The following is a 21313-nucleotide window of genomic DNA, read 5'->3' on the forward strand; positions in this document are numbered from 1 at the left end:
AAGGGTGAAGGACTGTAATTTCCACTGATTGCTTTTGTTTACTCTTGGTCTTGTGAAAGCTGCAAAAACAAAAGCATGAAGGTCCATTTGTTCTAACTGACAAAAACACCTCAAATCAATCATGTGAAAATCTAATAATATTTAATTTGATGTTAGTGAGCTGGGGAAAATTCCCACATCTGTCGTGCCATTTTAACGTCATCTCAGCACAGTGGATGTCTTGTTAAGAGCAAGTCGAGCAAAGGAAAAGCCAGAATACTAGCCTTAGCGATGAGCTATTACTGTGGCTCACTGTTTCCGAAACCGCTAAATTTTCCGAATTTATTCTCACATCACACGGAATACCACCGACTGTGTTCTGACACCATTCAGATTCTCCTTGTATTCTCGTATGCATTTACGTTTTATTGAAATGTCAGTTTTGGATGCCTCTGTCAGTGTTATTGGTGTCCTTGCCGGTTGGTTTAGATCAATAACAAGTTCTGGAAAAATGGAAGTAGTTGTTGAAATATGCTTTGTCTAAGATTTACTTGAACACATCTCAGTTAAACAGGAATCTACAGTATGAATAATACATGTGTGAATGTGTAAGTGAAAGCTGTTTCTGTCTCTATGTGGGCCATGGGATTGACTTGCGATCATTCCGTGGTGTTTCCTGCATGCAAGGATCCAACACCGCCACAGCAAAAAACTCTGGAACGTGTAATTTTGACATCATTTTCATGCACTATTTATGTGTGAAAAGCAAACAGCATCCTCCAGGGCTGGGAAAAACATGAAGCCAAAGTGAACCAAAAACTGCACTTCCTCTAATGGTCTCTTGAGGCTGGCATCCCCACGCTTTCACGTTGTTTATGCTAAAATTCTGACCCTGCCATCCGAATGCTGCAGCAGAAATCGAGGTTAATCAGACCAGACAACGTTTTTCTAATCTCCCAGTCTTCTGTTGCCCAATTTTGGTGAGCATGTGCAAACTTTAGAGTTAGTTAGTTGGCATCGAGTGTGGTCTTCTGCTGCTGTAGCCCATCTGCCACAAGGTTTGACGTGTTGTGCGTTCAGAGATGCTCTCCTGCCTACCTTTGTTGTAATGACTGGTTAATTGAGCTGCTCTGACCCCTGGCATTAAAAAACATTTTCTCCCAGAGAGCTGGATATTATCTCTATTTCAGAAAATTCTCTGTAAACCATAGAGATGGTTGTGCGGGAAAATCCCAGTAGATCAGCAGCTTCTGAAATACTCACTTTCCAGTAATCACAATAGTCACTCCCCATTCTGATGCTCAATTTGAACTTCATCAGGCCGTCTTGACTATGTCTACACGACAAAATGCCCAGCTCCCTTAATATGGGCAGACTGACCTTTAAAAAAATCCCCACACTACTTTTTTTTTCAGTAATATTTTCAGAAACTTCATGTTAGTTGTAAGTTCAGTCTCTTCCTTCTCTTCTGTCTGCAAGATAGTGCCAGTTTGTGCCTCTGGGATCTAACCATTACCTTCAACTCTTTAATGCTAAAAGCTGTTCTGAAGGTATCTCCAGAATCATTTAAGGCTCTGTCAATTCCAGAAAAAAGAGCCTTTACTGCATTCCTCATTTCCAACATTCCCACAATCTGTTTAGGAATAAAAAATGCATGCAGTATATCATAGAAGAAATGCTTATGTACAGGATATTTCGTTTGCACACACCCACCCATTCGAATGGGTGGGTGTGTTGAAATGTTTCCACAGATCTGATACAGTTAGGACTTTTGCTCTTTGAGGTCATGACTGTTTAATTATAGAAAAAAAAAAAAAAAAAAAAAAAAGCACTGGATGAGAAATCACAGTGAATGCATAAAGAGCTCCAGCACCAGCAGCACTTTAAATTGCAGCTGAAAACAACTCTTAAAGCTTTTTTCCTTTGGGGTTATTTAATCAAAGGTTGTCTCTGGTGTACTCACTTGGTGTATTTCTTGTATTATATTCGGCGGTCCAAGGCAAGAAAAAAAAAAGGAACTTAGGGAGTCATAAAAGGGCAGGAGGAGACCTTAAAGATGAGTCTTTGTCGTTGGCGCTCTGATTGGAACTGGAAGGGAAATTGCCCCAGGGCAGTCTCAAGGCTCCTTCTGCTGTACTGTTCATTTAAATTCCTCCTTTTATTCTTGTGTCCCGTGAAAATGCAGCCAATAAAAAGTCACATGCTTCAGACTTGGTGGCTGGATTCATTCAAAGTATCTAATTGATGCCTGATTAGTTAGGTGCTACAAAATATTTTAATGACCGCAGTATGTCGCAGTAGAGTGGCCAAATTAACAATTTTACATGCTGCCCCCCCCCCCCCCCCCCCCCCCCCATTATTTTTCATCGAAGTATCCAGCATGCCAGGCAGAAATAAAGCATGACACATTAACAGGGTTTTCTGTTAAGGAATGACGAGGTAACGTGCAGTGTTTAGTTGAGCTGAAACATTTAATACACATCATTGCAGGAGACATGCACTTGAAGCACTTTACACCAGTGCACACTTCTCAACTGTAGCTCGCGTTTTGAAAACACATACAAACCATAAAATAATTTAAACCAAAACACAGATTAAAAAAGGGTTACACTAGATCTTTTTTTTTTTTAGTACATGTTCATAATACTGTTTCATAAAATGTATCACACAAAGTAGCTTTCGACACAGAGCAAACCATAGGAACTCAGGTATTACACTGACACTGTCCTTGTTGATAGTTAGCAGGAAAACTGACTGGTGGCGTCTGAGAGCGGCTGTCACCGAGAGGACGACCGCTGGAAAGAAGAGTCTGTCAGGGGGAGGAGGAGCAGGAGGGGGGGGGGGGGGGGGGGGGGGGGGGCCTATGTCTGTTCCTCTCTGATGAGTAACAATCCAAGTGTGCCGAAGGGTGGAGGGGTCGATCACTAGGCGTAGAAGGTCTCCACTTTCACTGCCTGACAGAACATTGTCATAGAGAAGACCAGACCCAGGATCTGCACAAACACAACAAAGCAGACCAGCCATTAGAGGGGTCAGATATCCAGGGGGAAAAGATGTAGAAAGAACTTTCTGGATCACAGTGTATCTGCTTCACCACACATGAAAAAAAAAATACTTTCACAAGAAGAAGAAGAAGAAGAAGAAGCAGTGTAACTAAGAAGACTGTACGCTCAAATCAGTGCAGTCTATGTCAATAAATATTCAAGTCTTTTTTAACTAAGGCAAAAACAGTGTTTGTACAGTTCTAACGAGCTTGTAAGTCAATATCTGGTATGACCACCTTTATTTTTTATTCCTCAACACAGTCTGAACTCTCTGAGGCAGCTGTCTTGACATTTCTTTAAGTAGTCTTCAGGATAAGTTCTCCAGGCTTCCTGAAGGACATTCAGAGCTCCTCTTGGGATGTTGGCTGCCTTTTGTTCTGTTCTCTGTCAACATGATCACACACTGCTTCAGTGACATTGAGGTCCGGACTCTGAGAAAGCCCCTTCATGACTGATAGTGTTCCAGATAGGCTATCCAGGAGTGCTTTAACTGCACTGGTGGTGTGTGTTGGGTTCATTGTCATGCTGAAGAATGAAGCTGTTGCCAGATGGTATTGCACAGTGGATGAAAATCTGGCTTTACTTTAATTCTCTGCATTCATAATATCACCAGTTTTGAAAAGCTCCTCACCACCACTGGCTGAAATGCTTCAGAGAACAGTGGATGTATCAGTTGAAGGGCCAGATGCATCTCTCAGGTACGGTGTCAGATTTTTGCTGCATTATTTTCCTTTCAGGTGCTGTTCAGCTGCTGTAGTTAGATTTTTAAGCCTGACAATTCTTCTTTTGTCCTTCAGCTGTTCTCCACTCTTACTGGAAGACTCCTCTCATACAGAAAATCATTTGCACCCACAGCCATCAGGCTTTTTTATTCTCATACAAGTAGCAGATGAGCTATGTCAGACATATGAATTTCCCTCTGGGATCAATAAAGTTATTCTCATTCTTGTTCAGTTTTCTCAAAATTTTAAGGACATACTACACACCATGCCGAGATTTACCAAATTTTCAGCTAATGGCTGTTTGGGAATCACCTTGTTACAAAAATACTGTTTTTATGTCTGTCAAACTGTGTTATCATTTTTCATAGATTCAACTAAAGAAATGGGAACAAATGACATGCTTTTTGAGACAGGCTGCAAGTAACAGAGTGCCTTAAAACAGGTTCTTTGCAAAGTTGTCTGTTATGTGTGGATGCAACACTGGTTCATCCTTTGAGTTAGGTGGGTTTTTTATGCTTGAATGATTCATTTAACAAACAAAAAATGGTCTGGTACAAGTACTGGACTAAAAATGAGTGAAAAAGCAGCAAAGAAACAGCTTCAGAAAGCCTGAAGAACCACTGCTCAAAACCACTTTAAAAATGACAAGAACGTCTTACTCCTTAGAAGCAAAATCTAAAGAATGGAGGGGTGGTGCAAAAATGTTAGGCTATGATGCAATACATAATATGTCATTCATACAGTAATTTATTTAATATTACATAAACTAACATTGTAGCAGAACAAATGATTATATTTACTAATTATTACTAATATTAATAATTAAAATAGGTTTGCTAACAGCAAAAATTAACCATCAATTTAAAATAATAGCAATTCACTGACAATAATATTATGAAGTGTCAACTAAAGCGATGTCATGCTCATATCGTCCCACACACTCAGTATGATACATTATACATATGGTTGAATCTGTGTGATCCTATATGCACCAATAAAGCCAGTCAGCTGAAAATTATTCAGCAAATTTAGGCAGCACATTTGTTCTTAGCCTTGAGAGAAACTTGGAAAAAAAAAAAAACTTTCAGGAAAGGTTTAAAAACCTCTGAAGTGGTTCATTAATAAAGGAGATAGTTCCGCTTGTGATGACTTTGTTCTTGTGCCACTGAAGGGAAATCAGACTTGTGCATCTCAATGGACCTCCAGTTTTTGTTTTGTTTTTTTCAAGGTGTAACACATCACTTGAGGATGGAATTCGTTAATTAAGTGGCAGTTGTGTTCTATAATGGATTCACTAAGTGTGAAGAGGAGGCAACTTCAGAGTGGAGCACCTGTATCTCAAAACACAATACTAGTGAATTCATTAGATGAAAACCTCCCTGCAGAATGAGACTGAGTTAGGAAGACTTAATGATATTTGGACACTATTAGCACTTAGTTTTTCTGCAGGTTTGCAGCTGTGAAATTCAGTGTTGTCAAGAGTTCTTCAAGCAAAAATGAACTCACGGGAGTTCATGTAGGGCAAACACATTAAGATAATAATTCATGTACATCCCCTTCCTTGTCTACTATCAATAAGCAATAATCAGGAAGTTATTGAGCCAATCACATGCTAATTATAGAGCCAATATGCTACTAATCTGCATGTTAAACAAGTTAGAAACTTGTTAAAAGCAAACATGTACCTTAAACTCATAATGAGTTAAACCACTTTCAACTCATTAAAATACAAAATAAATGCCTGCATTTCTACATATGAGTGCATTCACATTAAGCCAGTCAGATTGTAAATGCATCTCTTTCTCTCTGTTTCAGCTCTCCATCCAGACATTCAGGCTAAAAGAGCATTTTTCTACCCCCCTGAAAACAGACCTTTACTAAATTGGTCTCTGGAGTGTTTAAAGCTTAAAATGCCAGAGTAGTCGTTTCATTGTGCGCGGCGACAAACAGAGGTTTTGCAAAATGGTGGCATTCAGGCATTTCACTGTGGGCTCAGAAACGACACTGCAATGCTAATGTGGACACAAATCACTTTCGCACAAACACAGTTTTCAGATTTAAATGGCTTAATGCAGACGCGGTCCGAGCGTGCGTTTGTGTGTCTGACTGCGAATGGATTAAACGATGTAGCTCCATTAAAACAGCTCCCACTTTTTTTAGATAATAAATCAACATTGTTTCACTATACAGTTATTTTTGATTTGCTGCACTTTTTTTTGTGGGAGAGTCATAATTCAACGAGTTTACTTAATGGCTGCTGTTACCGGTATCTGTAACCCATTTTAAAATGCTCCTGTGGACCCCGCTGTGTCCCACGCACTGCAGGAATCCCTGATTAAACACTTCTCTGGAGCCTTGACCATAAAACTTTCCTAAACTTTACTTTTGTGCACAGTCGGGGTGTATGAAAATATGGTTTTCATACTCCCTTGATTCAATTTTAGTCAACATGGTGTCATAAAATATAAGTACTTTTTTATTTCAGTTCCCTGCGTTTATGTGAACTACTATTAAGACAATCCCTCAAGCGGTATGCATATGTTTATCTGAACTGTATCGTCACCATTTTCTTTCATTTATGGATATATTTGGGTTTGTGTATAAGCATATTTTTACATGTAGATCTGAAGTTGCTTTCCTGTCACGATTCTCTGTGTCTAATGGTATGAGAAAAATTCTTCTGGGGTTTCTCGAAAACTCTTCCACTCCTAAAATACTTATTCCTAAAGTGCTTCCTAAAACACTCTGTGCTTTAAGGGATTTTCAGACATATCTCACTTGAGCTGTGTGCAAGCTGTGCGTTACTAAATAAAGAGATGTCTGCAAGCCTTTAAAAAACTATGCAAATCTTGCCAAACAGCAGCCACTGATGTGAATAATGCGCACTAATGATTAATGAAAAATCTTGTCGAACAAAAGTACACAAGCCCTTTATTGCACCAAGCAGTTTAAGTGGTGTAGTCAGATGACAGGAGGCATTAGTGAATCAGTAGCATCTGTTTTTTTGCATCAGTTTATCTAATGTTTTCTAACATTAGCTATCACAAATAACTGCGTATACCCACAGACTGTACATAAAAGATGGAAGTCTAAATCATGAAGCCAGTGCAGAAGTTCCTGAAACCTGCTAATAGCCAGCAGGTGTCCAGCCACTTTCTTAAGTACACCTTGCTAGTTGCAGATTGGACCCCTTTTGCCTTCAGAACTGCTTTAATTCTTTGTGTCACAGGTTCAAGAAAGTGCTGGAAAAATGGCGTCGCACGATTGCTGCAGATTTGCCAGCTGCACATCCAAGATGTGACTTTCCCGTTCCGCCCCAAAGGTGCTCCACTGGACTGCAATCTGGTGACTGTGGAGGTCATTTGAGTACAGTGAACTCACCGTGTTCAGGAAAGCAGTTTGAGATGATCTGAGCTTTGGTTGTAACAAGTAGTTATTTGAGTTACTGCTGCCTTCCTTTCAGCTCCGAGCAGTCCGGCCGTTCTCCTCTGACCTCTGGCATCAACAAACCATTTTCACCCAGAGAGCTGCAGCTCACTGGATAGTTTCCCTTTTTCAGACAATTCTCTGTTAGAGATGGTTTTGTGGGAAAAATCCCAGGAGATCAGCAGTTTCTCAAAGACTCGAGACTAGCATGTCTGGCACCAACAACCATGCCACATTCAAAGTCACTGAAATCACCTTTCATCCCCATTCTGATGCTTGATTTGAACTCCAGCAGGACATCTTTATCATGTCTGCATATCTAAGTTTATTGAGTTGTGGTCATGTGATTGGTTGATTAGATTTGCGTTAATGAGCAGTGGAACAGGTGACTGTGGAGTCCATAATTATACCACACCTAATAAGGCCGCAGCTTATAAATCTCTGCACATTCAGCTAAATATATACTCCATTTTCACCTGTACAATTGTTATTTGCATGAATGTAAAGCATAAATAATTCTTTGTATTCTTTGTACTGTACCAGAGATATTTTGGAAAAGACTGGAATCAGTTCATTCTTCTGTCTCATTTTCAGTTTGCTCCATGTAGGCTTATCATGTAGGATGCTGCATGTAGGATTTTCAAGGGCACTTAGAATCTAATAGGTGACTAAAACTCAGCCTAGAGCCACACAGGAGCCTCATGAGATCGATGTTCTCAGGCAGAGCATATTTCTCCTCCCAGATTGTGAAACCGCATCACGTATCACTTGGCTGGAAAGGAGATAAAAGAATTTTATGGAAAGTCAAACCTCCCTATGTGGTCTTCAGCAGTAACACAAGAGGCTTATATGGGCTCAAGATGTCCACAAAAATCCTGCCTTCCAACCCTTAATGCAAAGGAAACGGGCATTATTAGATCTATTTATCTCAAAACAGGAGCCTTTCTCTGAAGCAGGACGATGGATGTCAAGGATGGACTTAAGGGCTGTGGAAAAAAAAAAAAAAGAAATCACACAGCATCCCAGCTGTAATTACCTGAGTAAGTGCTGTGCATAGAGAAAAGATCCAAAGTGCCACCAGGTTCTCGTTAAGCCAGTCCTTTACCCGCTCGTAACACGGCTGTGGAGACACACACAACAACAAAAAAAAAAATGCACAAAGCATGAGCAAACATTAGCCCACAAAAGTAAACTCATCATTAAGATGTCTAGCGGTAAATAAGTCTTTTCCTCCTGTATAAAGAAACAGTGAGAGAAAATACTCCTAAGCTAAAGGATCCCATGTGGCAACATCATTATCTTACTAATCCCTTCACTTTGACCTAATATTCTTTGGGAAAACTTTTCAAAATTCGAAGCCCCGCTGTCTTTGTCTCCCTTCGGCAGTACAAACAGCAGTAATGTGAATACAGGAGCAGCACATACACTGGCTGTATCAGTTAGACATGAGAAGGGCCTGAATTTTTCATGTCTGACATTGCTTGAATTTATTCTGAAGGCAAGTTGACAGAAAAAAAAAAAATTCTCTACCCTCTCACTGCTTCACCATTTTCTGTCTCTAAGACATTTTCATCATCTTGAGTACATTTAAAAATCACCTTCGGATGTAAAATGTTTGTGTAACCTGACAGACTGGAAGAAAAGAAAAGTAATTATTACTATTAGGAGGAACAGAGTTATCTTCTTGGCTAGAAATGTAAGCAAGTAAAGAAAAGGAGACGGATTATCAAAAGGAAAGGAAGTGGCTGTCTCTGTGTAGTTGAAAGCTGGCATCAGAAGTAATGGGAGTGGCATTTGCGATGAAAGCTATGTGACACATGGCTCCACAGACATTTTCAAGACATGTGGCAAGCTGTGTGTGCGAATATGATAGATGCACAGGAGAAAAGAGTGCCTGATATGCTGTAGTAAAAGGGTGAGCGCTATCATAACAGGCTACAAGCGCTGTTCTAATTTAATTATTCATTTCTGCAGACTTGCCTTCCTGATTGTGCTATTTTTTAAAATCTCCTTACATCAAGAAGCTGAGTCAGAGCCAGGGAAACCAAACACAATCAACTGTGCATTTCACCGCTGCCGAAAAAATATTTCTGGGCTGGATCAATATGGAAAGTCATGCAGTAAGCCAAATTTCAGACAGCTTTGGAGTTATTTATCAAACTGCTGCCCAAGTGCAGACCCCCTGGACCACAAAGCTGCATCTGAAAATATATAAATTCAGATTTTTATTGTTTGACATCCACTGCAGACTCCCATAAAACCTGAGGGAAAAAAACAACACATTAGTAAACCTGAACCTGCCATGCCAGTCCCACGGCAGACACTGAGGCTATCAACAATGTTACAGAGCAAACAAAGCAATACAAAACAAAAAAAATGCCTTAAAAACAAATTGTGTAGGAAAAAGAAACTGTAATCAGTGTCTTCACAACAATTCCTTGGCTGTCATATCCACTGCTTAGTGGACTACACTACGTAGTTCACTTTCATAATGTGGGATTTGGCAGCTATTTGTGGCTGCTTAGTTGGCGAACACAGAGGAGGATTTTGCAGGTAGAGAGCCATGTATTTCAATGAGAATGGAAGGTTATAAATAGTTGTCTGCTCACAAATTCAGCTTAAAAAGTGATCAGTTATGAAGAAAATATGTCTAAAAAGCATTTATTCCACATTTAAAGGTTCATTAAATACATTTATGGAGCTTTCAACCACACAGAGAAGTGTGACATTGTACACAACAAGTACAACATCACACAGTCTTAAGAGACAGGGAGAAATGGCAACAACAACAGTTTAGTTTAGAAAATCCATACAGGGGTCCTGGACTGTAAGACTGTGACCTGTGCAATCGTTACTACCCATGTTGTGGATGCAGACCTGTGTTATTGTCTGTGCATGTTACAGCTCATTGGACAAGCTGGAGGAGAGGAGGCCCTGATGAAGAGTCTATGGCTGTGTGTGTGTGTGTGTGTGTGTGTGTGTGTGTGTGCGTGCGTGTGTGTGTGTGTGTGTGTGTGTGTGTGTGTGTGTGTGTGTGTGTGTGTGTGTGTTTTCATGATCTGGACTGAAGAACTGCCATATGTGTGATCACATGTCTTTTAATATAACTCCTGCCAAAGTCCACGTCACCTGCTTTTTCCACTTATTCTGGTTCATGAATATGATCCATTTCTAGTCAGTGCTGTAACAGGTTTATGTTTGATGTTTGACAAATAGAAGCAACAGAAAAGTCTCTCTTTCAGAGTTCTGGCCTTTTCAAATGGTAGGTGCTAACGCTGGACTCTGTCTAAAGGGGCCGTGTGTGCTGATTTGGCACTTTTCATCCTGGTCTTAAGAGATTCTCATCAATCTCATTTTGGCCTGTCCTCTCCTCTGGACCGCCTCCACTTTCATCTCTGTATATTTCTCCTCAATGAAAAGATGTTCTGCTCTTTTAAAGTATCAGTGAAAAGGGGCTCGACTGAAACAAGCATGAGACAGTGCACTGGGTTCAGACTTAAACCTCTGTTCTTAAAATAAAATGGACTGCCATGGGCTTTTGAAAATTCCTTAATGAGTGTCTTATAATGTTATATATTAGTAATTTTATCTATTTACTTTGTTTAAATGAACTGACTTGTACACCTCAGAAATGGTTCAATTTACAGTACTGCATTCTCAATCCAGTGGTCTAAGAATACAATAACCAGTACATGCACAACATTGTCACCAATGCCACCATGCCACGACTCACTGAAGGTGACCGAGGTCGGGCTGCACATCTGTGATCGCCATCTCTGATCTGGTTGTTCTTGGTAGAAATCTGACTGGACAGAAGTACTGAGATGAAGTGCTTCGACCTGAACTTATGCCACTCATGTGGCTGCGCCCTACTGCCGGAGTAACACAGGTCTTTCTGAATTGGGAGCATATCCAGACACTTCCTTAGCCAGTATTTAGTCTCCAACTGAACATGCCTGCGTCATGCTCATCCCAGACGCAGATGGGATGCAGAGGGTTTGATATATATTTGTGAAATATTCTTTCACAAATATAATATTGTAGAAGCAGTCTGCATGCCAAGGTGCTTGGTTTCATACACCTGTGGCCATGGAAGTGACTGGAACACCTGGATTCAATGATTTGGATGGGTGAGTGAATGCTTTTATCATAGTGTTGGTCTATAAAATCTATTTGAAAGACACAAAATAAACTTTTGCTTATTCTTTTTGACTAGAATATTAATTAATGCACTTAAGTTTTCCTATAATCCAGAAAACTAAATGGATATACAGAAGGTTAGGCAGTTGCGCATATAAGCACAGAAATAGATATCTGCTTTCTGTACTAACGATAAGAAGGAAGCTTCTGAATATACATGTAAATCCAGCGTTAAAGATGTGGGACAAAAACTCACAGATGTGACAATAACAGGTCTTAGCAGTTACACAAATAAGGCTCCTATCTTCCTTTGCTTCCTTTGCTTTGAACTTACAGAGCAGTTAAAGCCTTTGCTACTTTTTTCATTCAGTATTTTTGTTCTGTTTGTGATTTTAGAACTGAGGCCACCACATAAAACACATTTCCTTTTTTGGGCTTTACAATGATTGTCACCATTTGTTGAAACTGCACTTCTTTGCTGTTGTTTTCACTGCCGTGTGGCGCAAACAGAATCTGTCTATGCCAGGGAGTCATTTACTGGTGACGGCCTCGGGGCTGTCCTCTTGTTGTCCTTTCCTTGCTGGCTGAGTCTTTCAATTTCTTACAGGAAATTGGTGGGTGGAGCTGACCTGGTTAGAGATACAGCACACCTAAGCAAGTTGGGCTCAGGAGACTTTAAAACAACCGTACTGGGTCCCTCTCACTCTCTCTGCCCTTGGATGACTGACTGGCCGAGCCGCTCGCTCACTAATACACTTACCACTCTCAGTCACTGCACACATACTCACTTGCTGACAATCACACACACTACGGTATAGATCATTTACTCTGCATAATTAAAACACTGTGTAGTCTCCCTCATTTGCCACATGACCTTGGGTCTAATTGTGACATTAGAGAATGAATCCGTTCAGCCACTGGCTTCAGATCAGCCCTCTGCATGTGCGGCTGAGATTTTTAAAAGATGACCCTGTGTTTGCACGGCTTTGTAATCCCGACAAAAGCAATGTCTGCCCTTGTGCATAAACAGTTTTAGTTGTGAATCTAGACAGCTTTTCACACATCTTAACACATCTACAAGGCTTTTAAGTTGTAAATGCATCTGTGTGTGTGAACGCTGTCGCGCCTTTGTTTCAACGTGTCACTCTGGCCTTGCTTCTGTTCGCCCGTCAATAAACGCGTAAAGAGATTTTCTGACACTGGTTGACACCGTGAACACTTAGCTGCCAATAACAAGAGCCACAAAAGTATAAACCAAGACAAAACTCCAACCTTTATTCCTCCAGCATTACATCCATTACTTTAATATTTACTGAATGGTACTGTGAGGCATTTACAAAATTTGAATGTGGGGAAAAGAAACGCTCCTATCTGCTTCGAGACACTTCAGCAGCGCGAACCTGCCGGTGGCCTTGAACAGCATCTGATTTACACTTGCTGCTTGGAACCCAACAGAGAAATCAGTCGAGTGTAAAATGTGTGATTTCAGAGTGAGAAGCTGTTGGAGCTGAATTTAGCTGGACAATGCTAACGTAAAAAAAGGCAACATTTGAATATGAGTTCAACTGAAATAAGCTATGCAGCAGATACCTGCAGCAATTGTTTATACAAGAATCTAATGTGGGTATTACAGAAGGAGAGAGCTGCTGCGCTTCATTGAGAACTACAGGGACTGAATCCTTGATTTGCAGGCAAACATTAATCAAAGAATCAAACAAGCCACATTAATTTATCATTAAAATGTCTTTCCCGCTGCAGGCGCTGGTTAAATTCAGAAGGCCAACAAGCTGTCACCTGAAGGGTGTAAATATGCAGTATTCTGAAAAATCTTTCAGTGCAGAACCAGATTTTAGGAAAAGAAATGGAAAGGCCTTTTAAAGGTTACAAGTTTCATGTTGAAAAGTGTAAAACAGGTGCCATTTGACTACAGCTTGGCCTTTTGTGCAACCATAATGGTGTCAAATTCAAAAATCTGCAGTTTACAAAAGGTTTTATTGATGATTTCCTTTATTTATTAAACTGAAGTGCATGTCTGGAGTTATATGACACCATCTCCTGTTAGAGACTTTGTTTCACACATTTAACAACTCATAAAACAATAAATATGCATTTAATTTCTGGGTTTTAGAATGACTGTATTCAGCCGTATGATAACAAAACCTCTATCTGGGAAATCAGGAGCATCAGCACATGGAATTCATTTAAACATTGTGGAAATTTCACTTCTCAGTTTAGTGACTTTTAAAAAGTAAAACAAAATACTGGTTTGAACACCACTCAATTTGAACATCTCCTGTAAGTACTTTCCAGAGATTTAAGGTTCAGCTGAGAATATCAAAATTACATTCCTGAACATGTCACACTAGTTTTTCATATAAAATAAAATCACCTCACAAGGCTTGAAATTTGGAAGAGATTCACAACACACTTGATCTAGATCAGTGGTGGGCAATTAATTTTCCCATGGGGTCACATGACTCCCAGTCCCAGTTTCTCATGTGGCCCCTTGGGAAAATTAATTGCCCACCGCAGATCTAGAGCCTTGCAAACTGTGACTGTTTCTGCAGGCAGCATCTGGCACCCCTGATATGATTTCTGAAACGGCCCATTTGCTATTTTGCTGCAATAACTTAATAACGTGAGACACTGAACAGAAATCGTTGCCATTACTGTTCATCACCTTCACTCATAACGATGTGATGTGACTGGTTTAGCGCTGCTGGACTGCAGGAGTCTCAGCGTGTGAGGTGGCCCCAACACTCTCTGTCCTTAATGATGATGATCAACGTCAAAACTCATTTTTATCTCTTCCATATAGGATCATAATAATGAGATGCTGCAGATGTTGCACACCTGTTGTCTGCTGGGCTTATGTCTTTCTTTTCTTCTTTTTTATTAAACATAATAGCTTCATTATGCTTAAAGGCTCACACCTTATATAGCCACTGAGACACTTTGCCAATGCCAATTATTCTATTTATATTATTGTACTTTATTATCATTATTATTATTATTAAATGCAAGGAGCCATTTTGCAAAGAGCAGGTGCAACAGAATGATGCACTCACATTTGATAGATATTCCACAGAACATTGTATCTGCTGTGGACCAGTCAGAAAGTCAAGTCCAAAGTAAGGATGATCTAAACGCGAAAATGGAACGCAAAGAAAATGGTGGTTAGGAGAAAATTGAGAGCACTACAAAATGATGCCTGTTAATGCAGAAAGATTCAGTGCCAGCAGCTGCTGTAGTAACAGCAGGACAGAGATTTGAAGATGTTCTGCAGAACAGACACAGTTGTAGGCAGGTGAAGTTAAGTAACGTGTGTTAAAGTTGGCCGATTTATCACTCGCCATCGATAATTAAATTCTCATATCATATCATGCCCTCATATCAAACGAACTGTAGGATAGTATACAATGATCAAACATTTAAACTGACAAACCACTGACAGGTTAAGGGAATATCACTGATCAACATGCAACAATGCAGTGTTACAGTGTAATGCTCTGCTGGGAAACTCTGAGCAGTGGCATTGCTGTGGATGTTATTTTGACATGCACCACTTAATAAAAATTGCAGACCCCACCTCCAGCAGGCCAGTGGACCCCAGGACACCACGAAAACATCTTGAGGATTGCAAAAGAGAAGCCAATGCACTGACCCAGCATCCAAACACCCCGAGTTCCAGTCAAACATCAGCAAGATCGAGTCTGATCCAAGGAACCTGGTTTTAATGTTGAGGCTGATAGGCGTAAATTCTAAAAATGTTTACATTTATACAAAGAGTCTCACTGTCTGTGAGTTTGGTCTTTGGGTTGCCAAAGGTAACCAAAACATTAGAGCACTGGTTTAATGAGTCAGAGGCTAATAATAAAGGCTAGCTGAAGGGGACAATTTATTGCATCATCTGCCGAGAGGAAATCATTCTTCATCAAGATTTAGCCTGCTGAAATAAGACTGCAATTTTGAAAATGGGGTCCTGAATGAGTAAAGACAGTAATTCAATAAAAAGTGCTTGGAATGAACCTTTGGAAAGAGAGGTAATTTGGAAAACAAGCATGCGGTTGTTCAAGGCTGAAATCTCTTTAATGTAGATGCAGGACTTTTGTATGTAAAAGAGAAAAAAATGGGCAGTTGCCTTCAACAATTCATTAAACTTCTAAATTGATTTAAAGGCCTGAAGTGTTGGGACTAACTGTGTTAATGACAAGTTTATAGGAAGAATATCAAGAGAAAAAGTGGCTGCTTAAGTTCAGAATGATGATGCTGTAATGACACTGCAGTAATGTAACTGTAGTAAAACATTCAGTGCAGCCAAGCTTTACAGGGTGATGAACAGGCCACAAGTAGGTGGGGTAATTTTGGTTTTTGAATGAATGTGCTATTAATACCAGCTGTCCCTACATATTATCCCAACACACCCAATTACCTCTCCAGCAACAACTTCCAGTCTTGCTAAATCATGTGCAGCTTAATCCATTTGCAAACTGTCCAGGCAATACAGAGTGTTACATTTTCATTAAGCCAAACCTTCTAAAATTATGGCACATGTATTTTTTTTTTTACTACTACTACTACTACTACTACTACTACTATTTCCTGATGCAATCCTGTGCACAGCCTGTTCACTTTTCTTACCAGTGCATGGACATGCAACTGCTTCTTGCAGATCTGGCCTATTTTGAATATTTAAATTCTCTTTGTATGTGATTTTGCAGCAGTTGAAAAGTCAAATAAATAATGATGTTTACCAGCTTTTGCCACATAATCCAGCTGCATCACTGAAAACAGAATCACGAGAAACCCTCACAGAGTCACAAGAAAAAGGCTGGATGTCTGAAGATGAAAGGAAATGCTGCTTTTTGAATGCTTCCGAAGGTACATGAATGTATTGAAAATTCCCCTGCGACGTCAGGCAAAGACAGCCTTATGATCCCAGTACTAAAATATTGACTTTTTCATTAAACCTTTCTTATCTTTATTACCTGCTTTTGTTCAGGACACTACTGCTGTGCTTAACAAGCTAAAAACAAACTGAAAACACACACAAATAACAATCCTAGCAGCCATGGATGTGGAGTCACTGTACACAACTACAGTACAGATCATGAACAGGGCCCAGCAGCATTTGGCTATTATTACGTGCTCAGCCATAATCTGGTGAGAATTAACAATATTTTCAGGACAAAGTATTTAAACAGACCAAGTAATGTGCCATGAGGGGTTAATACTGTCCCTTTTATGCATGTGTGTGCCTAATAAATGAAAAGAAGACTGTGTCTCTAACCAGGAAAAAATATTTTGCTCAAACACATTATTTGGTAGAGATGGTATTAGTTTGGTTTGGTGTGCATCAGAGGCAGATCTACAAGCATATATATCTTTTTAAGTCACATCAGTCCTAATCTTAAATAGCTTTAAATTTACAGCAAGGAGGGAATATAATCCTTATATCTTACCATCTTTAAAGAGCTTTGCACAGATCTGTATTTGCAAAACAAACAAACAAAAATAACAGAGACACTGCCCTACATGCTAGCAGTTTTCATCCAAGGTGGCTCAAATAAAAATTTCCCTTATGGTCAGTTCCACTGAGAATTTGTGACCAGGAAAATGACTTTGAGACAAAATCTATGGAAATGCTGTCACTTTCTCAGGAAAGTGGATATAGAAATAGTCCCTTGCAGAAAGTGTGCACTAGAGCCAAATACATGGAAAAACTTTACCACAGAAGAAATGTTCCCAAACCAACAGAGAGTAAGGTGGAAAGTAATTACTGTAGTACAAAGTGGGGCATGATTGAGCTAAACTGGTACACAGCTAACATGGCTGGGTCTAACACCTAGGGGGTCCTAGAAGTGCAATCAATGCAATTATTGCACAAATCTCATGCAGATCAAGATATACTGAATTCTGCTTTTAACAGCTATAGTGGGCTTTATGTATTGACACCCTTTTGGACTCCTTCACCGGGTCCAGGGAAGATTACAATTGGTGGAATACCAAAAGAAAAAAACTGTTGTTTCCATCAAATCTGTTCAACTCCATGACGAATGCCCATATGCTGAGTGGAGTTTTACACATGACCAATCCGTGACAGTAAGTATGAGTATTTTGAATATCATTTAAAGATGAGAGTATCTTGAAGTTCTTTGAATTTTGTGCTAAATAGAAGTGCTGGTTTTAACCTGGCTGGGATACAACATCCTGACAAAGAAATGCATCAGAAATGCATTTATTCTGTTTCATGCTTCTTTTCTTCTAATACACTGAAATCCACAAGGAAACCAAAAACTCTCTGTATGGTCCGGCTGCTAAAAATTAAAAATATGACACTAATTATACATTAGAAAAACATTAGCAGCACCAGCAGTCAAGTCCTTATGGAGAGAGGTGATTAATTCAATAACCACCATAATGAATACAAATCCCTCAGGCCTTCTGTTTACTTGCTGAGGTGTAGGGCTGCTGAGGTTTAAAAGCTCCCTTTTAAAAACTGCAAAATGACTGTTGACAATGACAATTTGTGTGTAAAACTGTTTTGAAACAGCCTGTTAACATTACAAATTACAGTTGCTTGAAATATGACCAGTGCAGTTACACAGCACTTACACTTGGACAATCAAGCGTAGGTAAAATTTATTTGATTGGAGTATTTACAGAATTTTAGTAAACGTTATCTCGGGTGTGGAGGGGGGAGGGGGGGGTTCAAATCCCGCTTCATCATTAAAAGAGGCTGATTATGCTTGTCCTTGTTTTCTGTCATATCTACACCAGTCAGGCATAACACCAGACTAATATTATATTGGTCCACTTTTTGCTGCCAAAACAGCCCTGATCCACTGAGGCATGGACTCCACTAGACCCCTGAAGGTATTCTGTGGTACCTGCACCAAGATGTTTGCAACAGATCCCTTAAGTCCTGTAAGCTGTGAGGTGGGGCCTCCATGGATCGGACTTGTTTGTCCAGCACATCCCACAGATTCTTGATTGGATTGAGATCTGGGGGATTTGGAGGCCAAATCAACACAAACTTGATGATGTGCTCCTCGAACCATTCTTGCTTTGTGGTAGGGTGCATTATCCTGCTGAAAGAGGCCACAGCCATCAGGGAATACTGTTTCCATGAAAGGGTGTATATGGCCTGCAACAATGTTTAGGCAGCTGGTATGTGTCAAGGTAATAGCCACGTGGGGCGCCCAGGTGGCTCAGTTGTGAAGCAGGTGACCACATGTCTATGCTGCGTTGCGGTGCAGGTGGCGCAGGTTCAAGTCCCGGCCTGTCGCTAGCTTGCCTACGTGTCTTCCCCTGTATCTTTCCCCCGTTTCCTATCTCCTTCTACTGCCAATAAAAGCTGCTGTGGCCAAAAAAGTTTAAAAAAAAAAGTAACATCCACGTGGATGGCAGGACCCAAAGTTGCCCAAAGCATCACACTGTCTCCTCCAGCTTGCAGTGCATCCTGGTGCCAGGTGTTCCCCAACTAAGTGATACACACGCATCCGACCATCCACGTGATGTAAAAGAAAATGTAATTCATCAGACATGGCTGCCTTCTTCCATTGCTCCGTGGTCCAGTTCTGATGCTCACGAGCCCATTGTTGGTGGGTGACAGGGGTCAGCATGGGTGCCGTGACAGGTCTACAACTATGCAGCCCCATACGCAACAACCTGCAATGCACTGTGTATTCTGACACCTTTCTAACAGAACCAGCATTAACTTTCTGGCAAGTTGATCTACAGTAGCTTGTCTGTTGGATCGGACCACACAGGCCAGCCTTCACTCCTCACATGTATCAGTGAACCTTGGTCGCCCATGACCCTGTCGCTGGGTCATGTTCTTTCCTTTGACCACTTCTGATAGATCCTGAACACTGCAGACCAGGAACACCCACAAAGCTGCAGATCTGGACATGCACTGACCCAGTTGTCTAGCCATCACTAGTCTTGTCAAACTCGTTCAAAACCTTATGCTTGCCCATTTTTCCTGCTTCTAACACATCACATATATCCCACCCATTAACAGGTGCCATGATGAAGAGATAATCAGTGTTATTCATTCACCTGCCAGTGGTCATAATGTTCAGACTGCACAAAACACTCACTCCTAGATGATTTTGCTTACACTCAGTTTTGTATGTTGGTGAGAGCACAGAAGCCTGCTGCTCAAACCTTCTGTTTGTGAGGGGCCGCCAATCAGAACAAAGTCAGTTTTAAGATTGAGTGTGAGAAGCTAAAGTAACTTGTTTCAGAGAGGAAATGAACCAAGTCTCAGTCTACGGTCAAGAGCTGTTATTGTGAAAAATGACTCATGCAAATCTGCTCTAGTAGAATTCAAGAAATGCATTATATTTGAAAAATGGTCCATAGTGAGTAGTTTTACTTTAGGTACTTAATGGTATTTTGATGTTAAGACTTTTACTAAAGTAGGATATTGACAGGACATTTACTGGAAACAGAATTGATACACATAGTATTTCCACTTTTACTTAAGTTAAACATCTCGATACTATTTCCACTACTATTTAACAGTAGGATGCAATGTCCCAAAGTTTAATTAACAACCTTTTCAACATTATATTTAATTCTTCTTGAATTTTCTAATTTTTCTCATGTGCAATTGTGTCTGAGATTTTGAAGGGGATTAAAATGATACATGCCCCCTTCACAGGCATTCAGTGCCCTTCTGCACCCAGTTACACCTGCTACAAGGTGTGATTCGACAACTGCTGTGGGTTTAGCATAATCAGCGTATAATCTGCAAAAATAAAACTGTGAAAAAAAATAATGAAAAAAAAAACCAATATTAGTAGCACAGTTTGGAGGTGCAATATACTTTGGTTTATCTGCCTGAACTCACCGCTGTCCACCACGTTCCCGGGTTGTCCAGGCCACAGTTGTCGCTGTACTCCAGGCAGCAGGAGTCTGGCACGCGGCTGGCATTGTAAACCTCAAACCAGTCTGTGTGGTTGGTTACTCCACAGCAACGAAACTGCATAGGAAGAAAAACATTGAGTCTTCAGAGTCTGAACTTTTATTATCATCACACTGAAATCCTCATACATGGCAAGAAATACACATCCTCCAGTGATGGGAATGAAATTCATTTACCTGGCAGGAATTAAGATTCATTGGGTAAAATAACTCATATCTGCTGAGCATGTAAAACACTTCATCCCCCTGATATTGAGCTGCAGCTGTCCCAAAGCCTTAAAATAACTTTCTAACTCACCCAGCTTCTTTTTTAAATAAACATTTCCCTGCTTTGAGATTGGTATGGATTTTTTTTAGAAGACATCGTGGCTTTCACCACAATTCATTTCATCAGTGTAGTTGAAAAGATTAAATGCCCCTGATATATATATATATATATATATATATATATATATATATATATATATATATATATATATATATATATATATATATATATATATATATATATATATATATATAGAGAGAGAGAGAGAGAGAGAGAGAGAGAGAGAGAGAGAGAGAGAGATATTCATCTGGTGGAATTAAATTCCATGGGGCAATAATGCCGTCTGAGCTGCGTGCACACAGTTGAGATTGTGTTAATTTAAAACTTGCTCCCTCCCTTAAACAATAGGTTGTGTTTGCACTTTAACATGAAGTACTGCAGAATTCAAATCACCTGAGACACCTGAAGATAAGATGTAAAGTTCAGGGGAAAAAAGAAGGCTGAAGACTGCACAGAGTCAGAATATTCAGATGTTATCACCTTGAAAAGTTAACGACCAAAGGCATGTGACCGGTACAGATTTATTATACCGGCACTCATTCAGTGCCTTGTGAATATTTTTACTGCTTCTTCTCAGGTAGATCTGCATCTACATACATGCATACATAGCTCCATAGGTGGCCATTAATAATATTCAGCTTGAACTTTGCTCCAGGGACATCTGCTGCATTATCCATTCAGTGAGTCAGCATATATGAAAGAGGCTTGGGAGGGAGTGACAGAATGAGAGCTGCTGTATA

At 40.1% G+C, this 21313-nt stretch overlaps 1 protein-coding gene across 4 annotated transcripts in view; it reads right to left on the reverse strand.

Moving 5' to 3' along the window:
* Positions 1–2838: 2838 nt before the first annotated feature.
* Positions 2839–21313, reverse strand: part of tspan4a (tetraspanin 4a) — a 158482-nt gene continuing 140007 nt past the window's right edge. For all 4 annotated transcript variants that reach the window (XM_030718934.1, XM_030718944.1, XM_030718926.1 and 1 more), the window contains 3 exons: positions 20172–20303; positions 8208–8291; positions 2839–2972 (listed from right to left, as the gene is read on the reverse strand). In XM_030718934.1, the coding sequence (XP_030574794.1) occupies positions 2904–2972; positions 8208–8291; positions 20172–20303 (285 nt within the window). In that variant the 3' untranslated portion in view covers positions 2839–2903. The remainder of the gene's footprint in view (positions 2973–8207; positions 8292–20171; positions 20304–21313) is intronic.

The sequence above is a fragment of the Archocentrus centrarchus genome, chromosome 3 (genome assembly GCF_007364275.1).
Source record: "Archocentrus centrarchus isolate MPI-CPG fArcCen1 chromosome 3, fArcCen1, whole genome shotgun sequence".
NCBI classification, from domain to species: domain Eukaryota; kingdom Metazoa; phylum Chordata; class Actinopteri; order Cichliformes; family Cichlidae; genus Archocentrus; species Archocentrus centrarchus.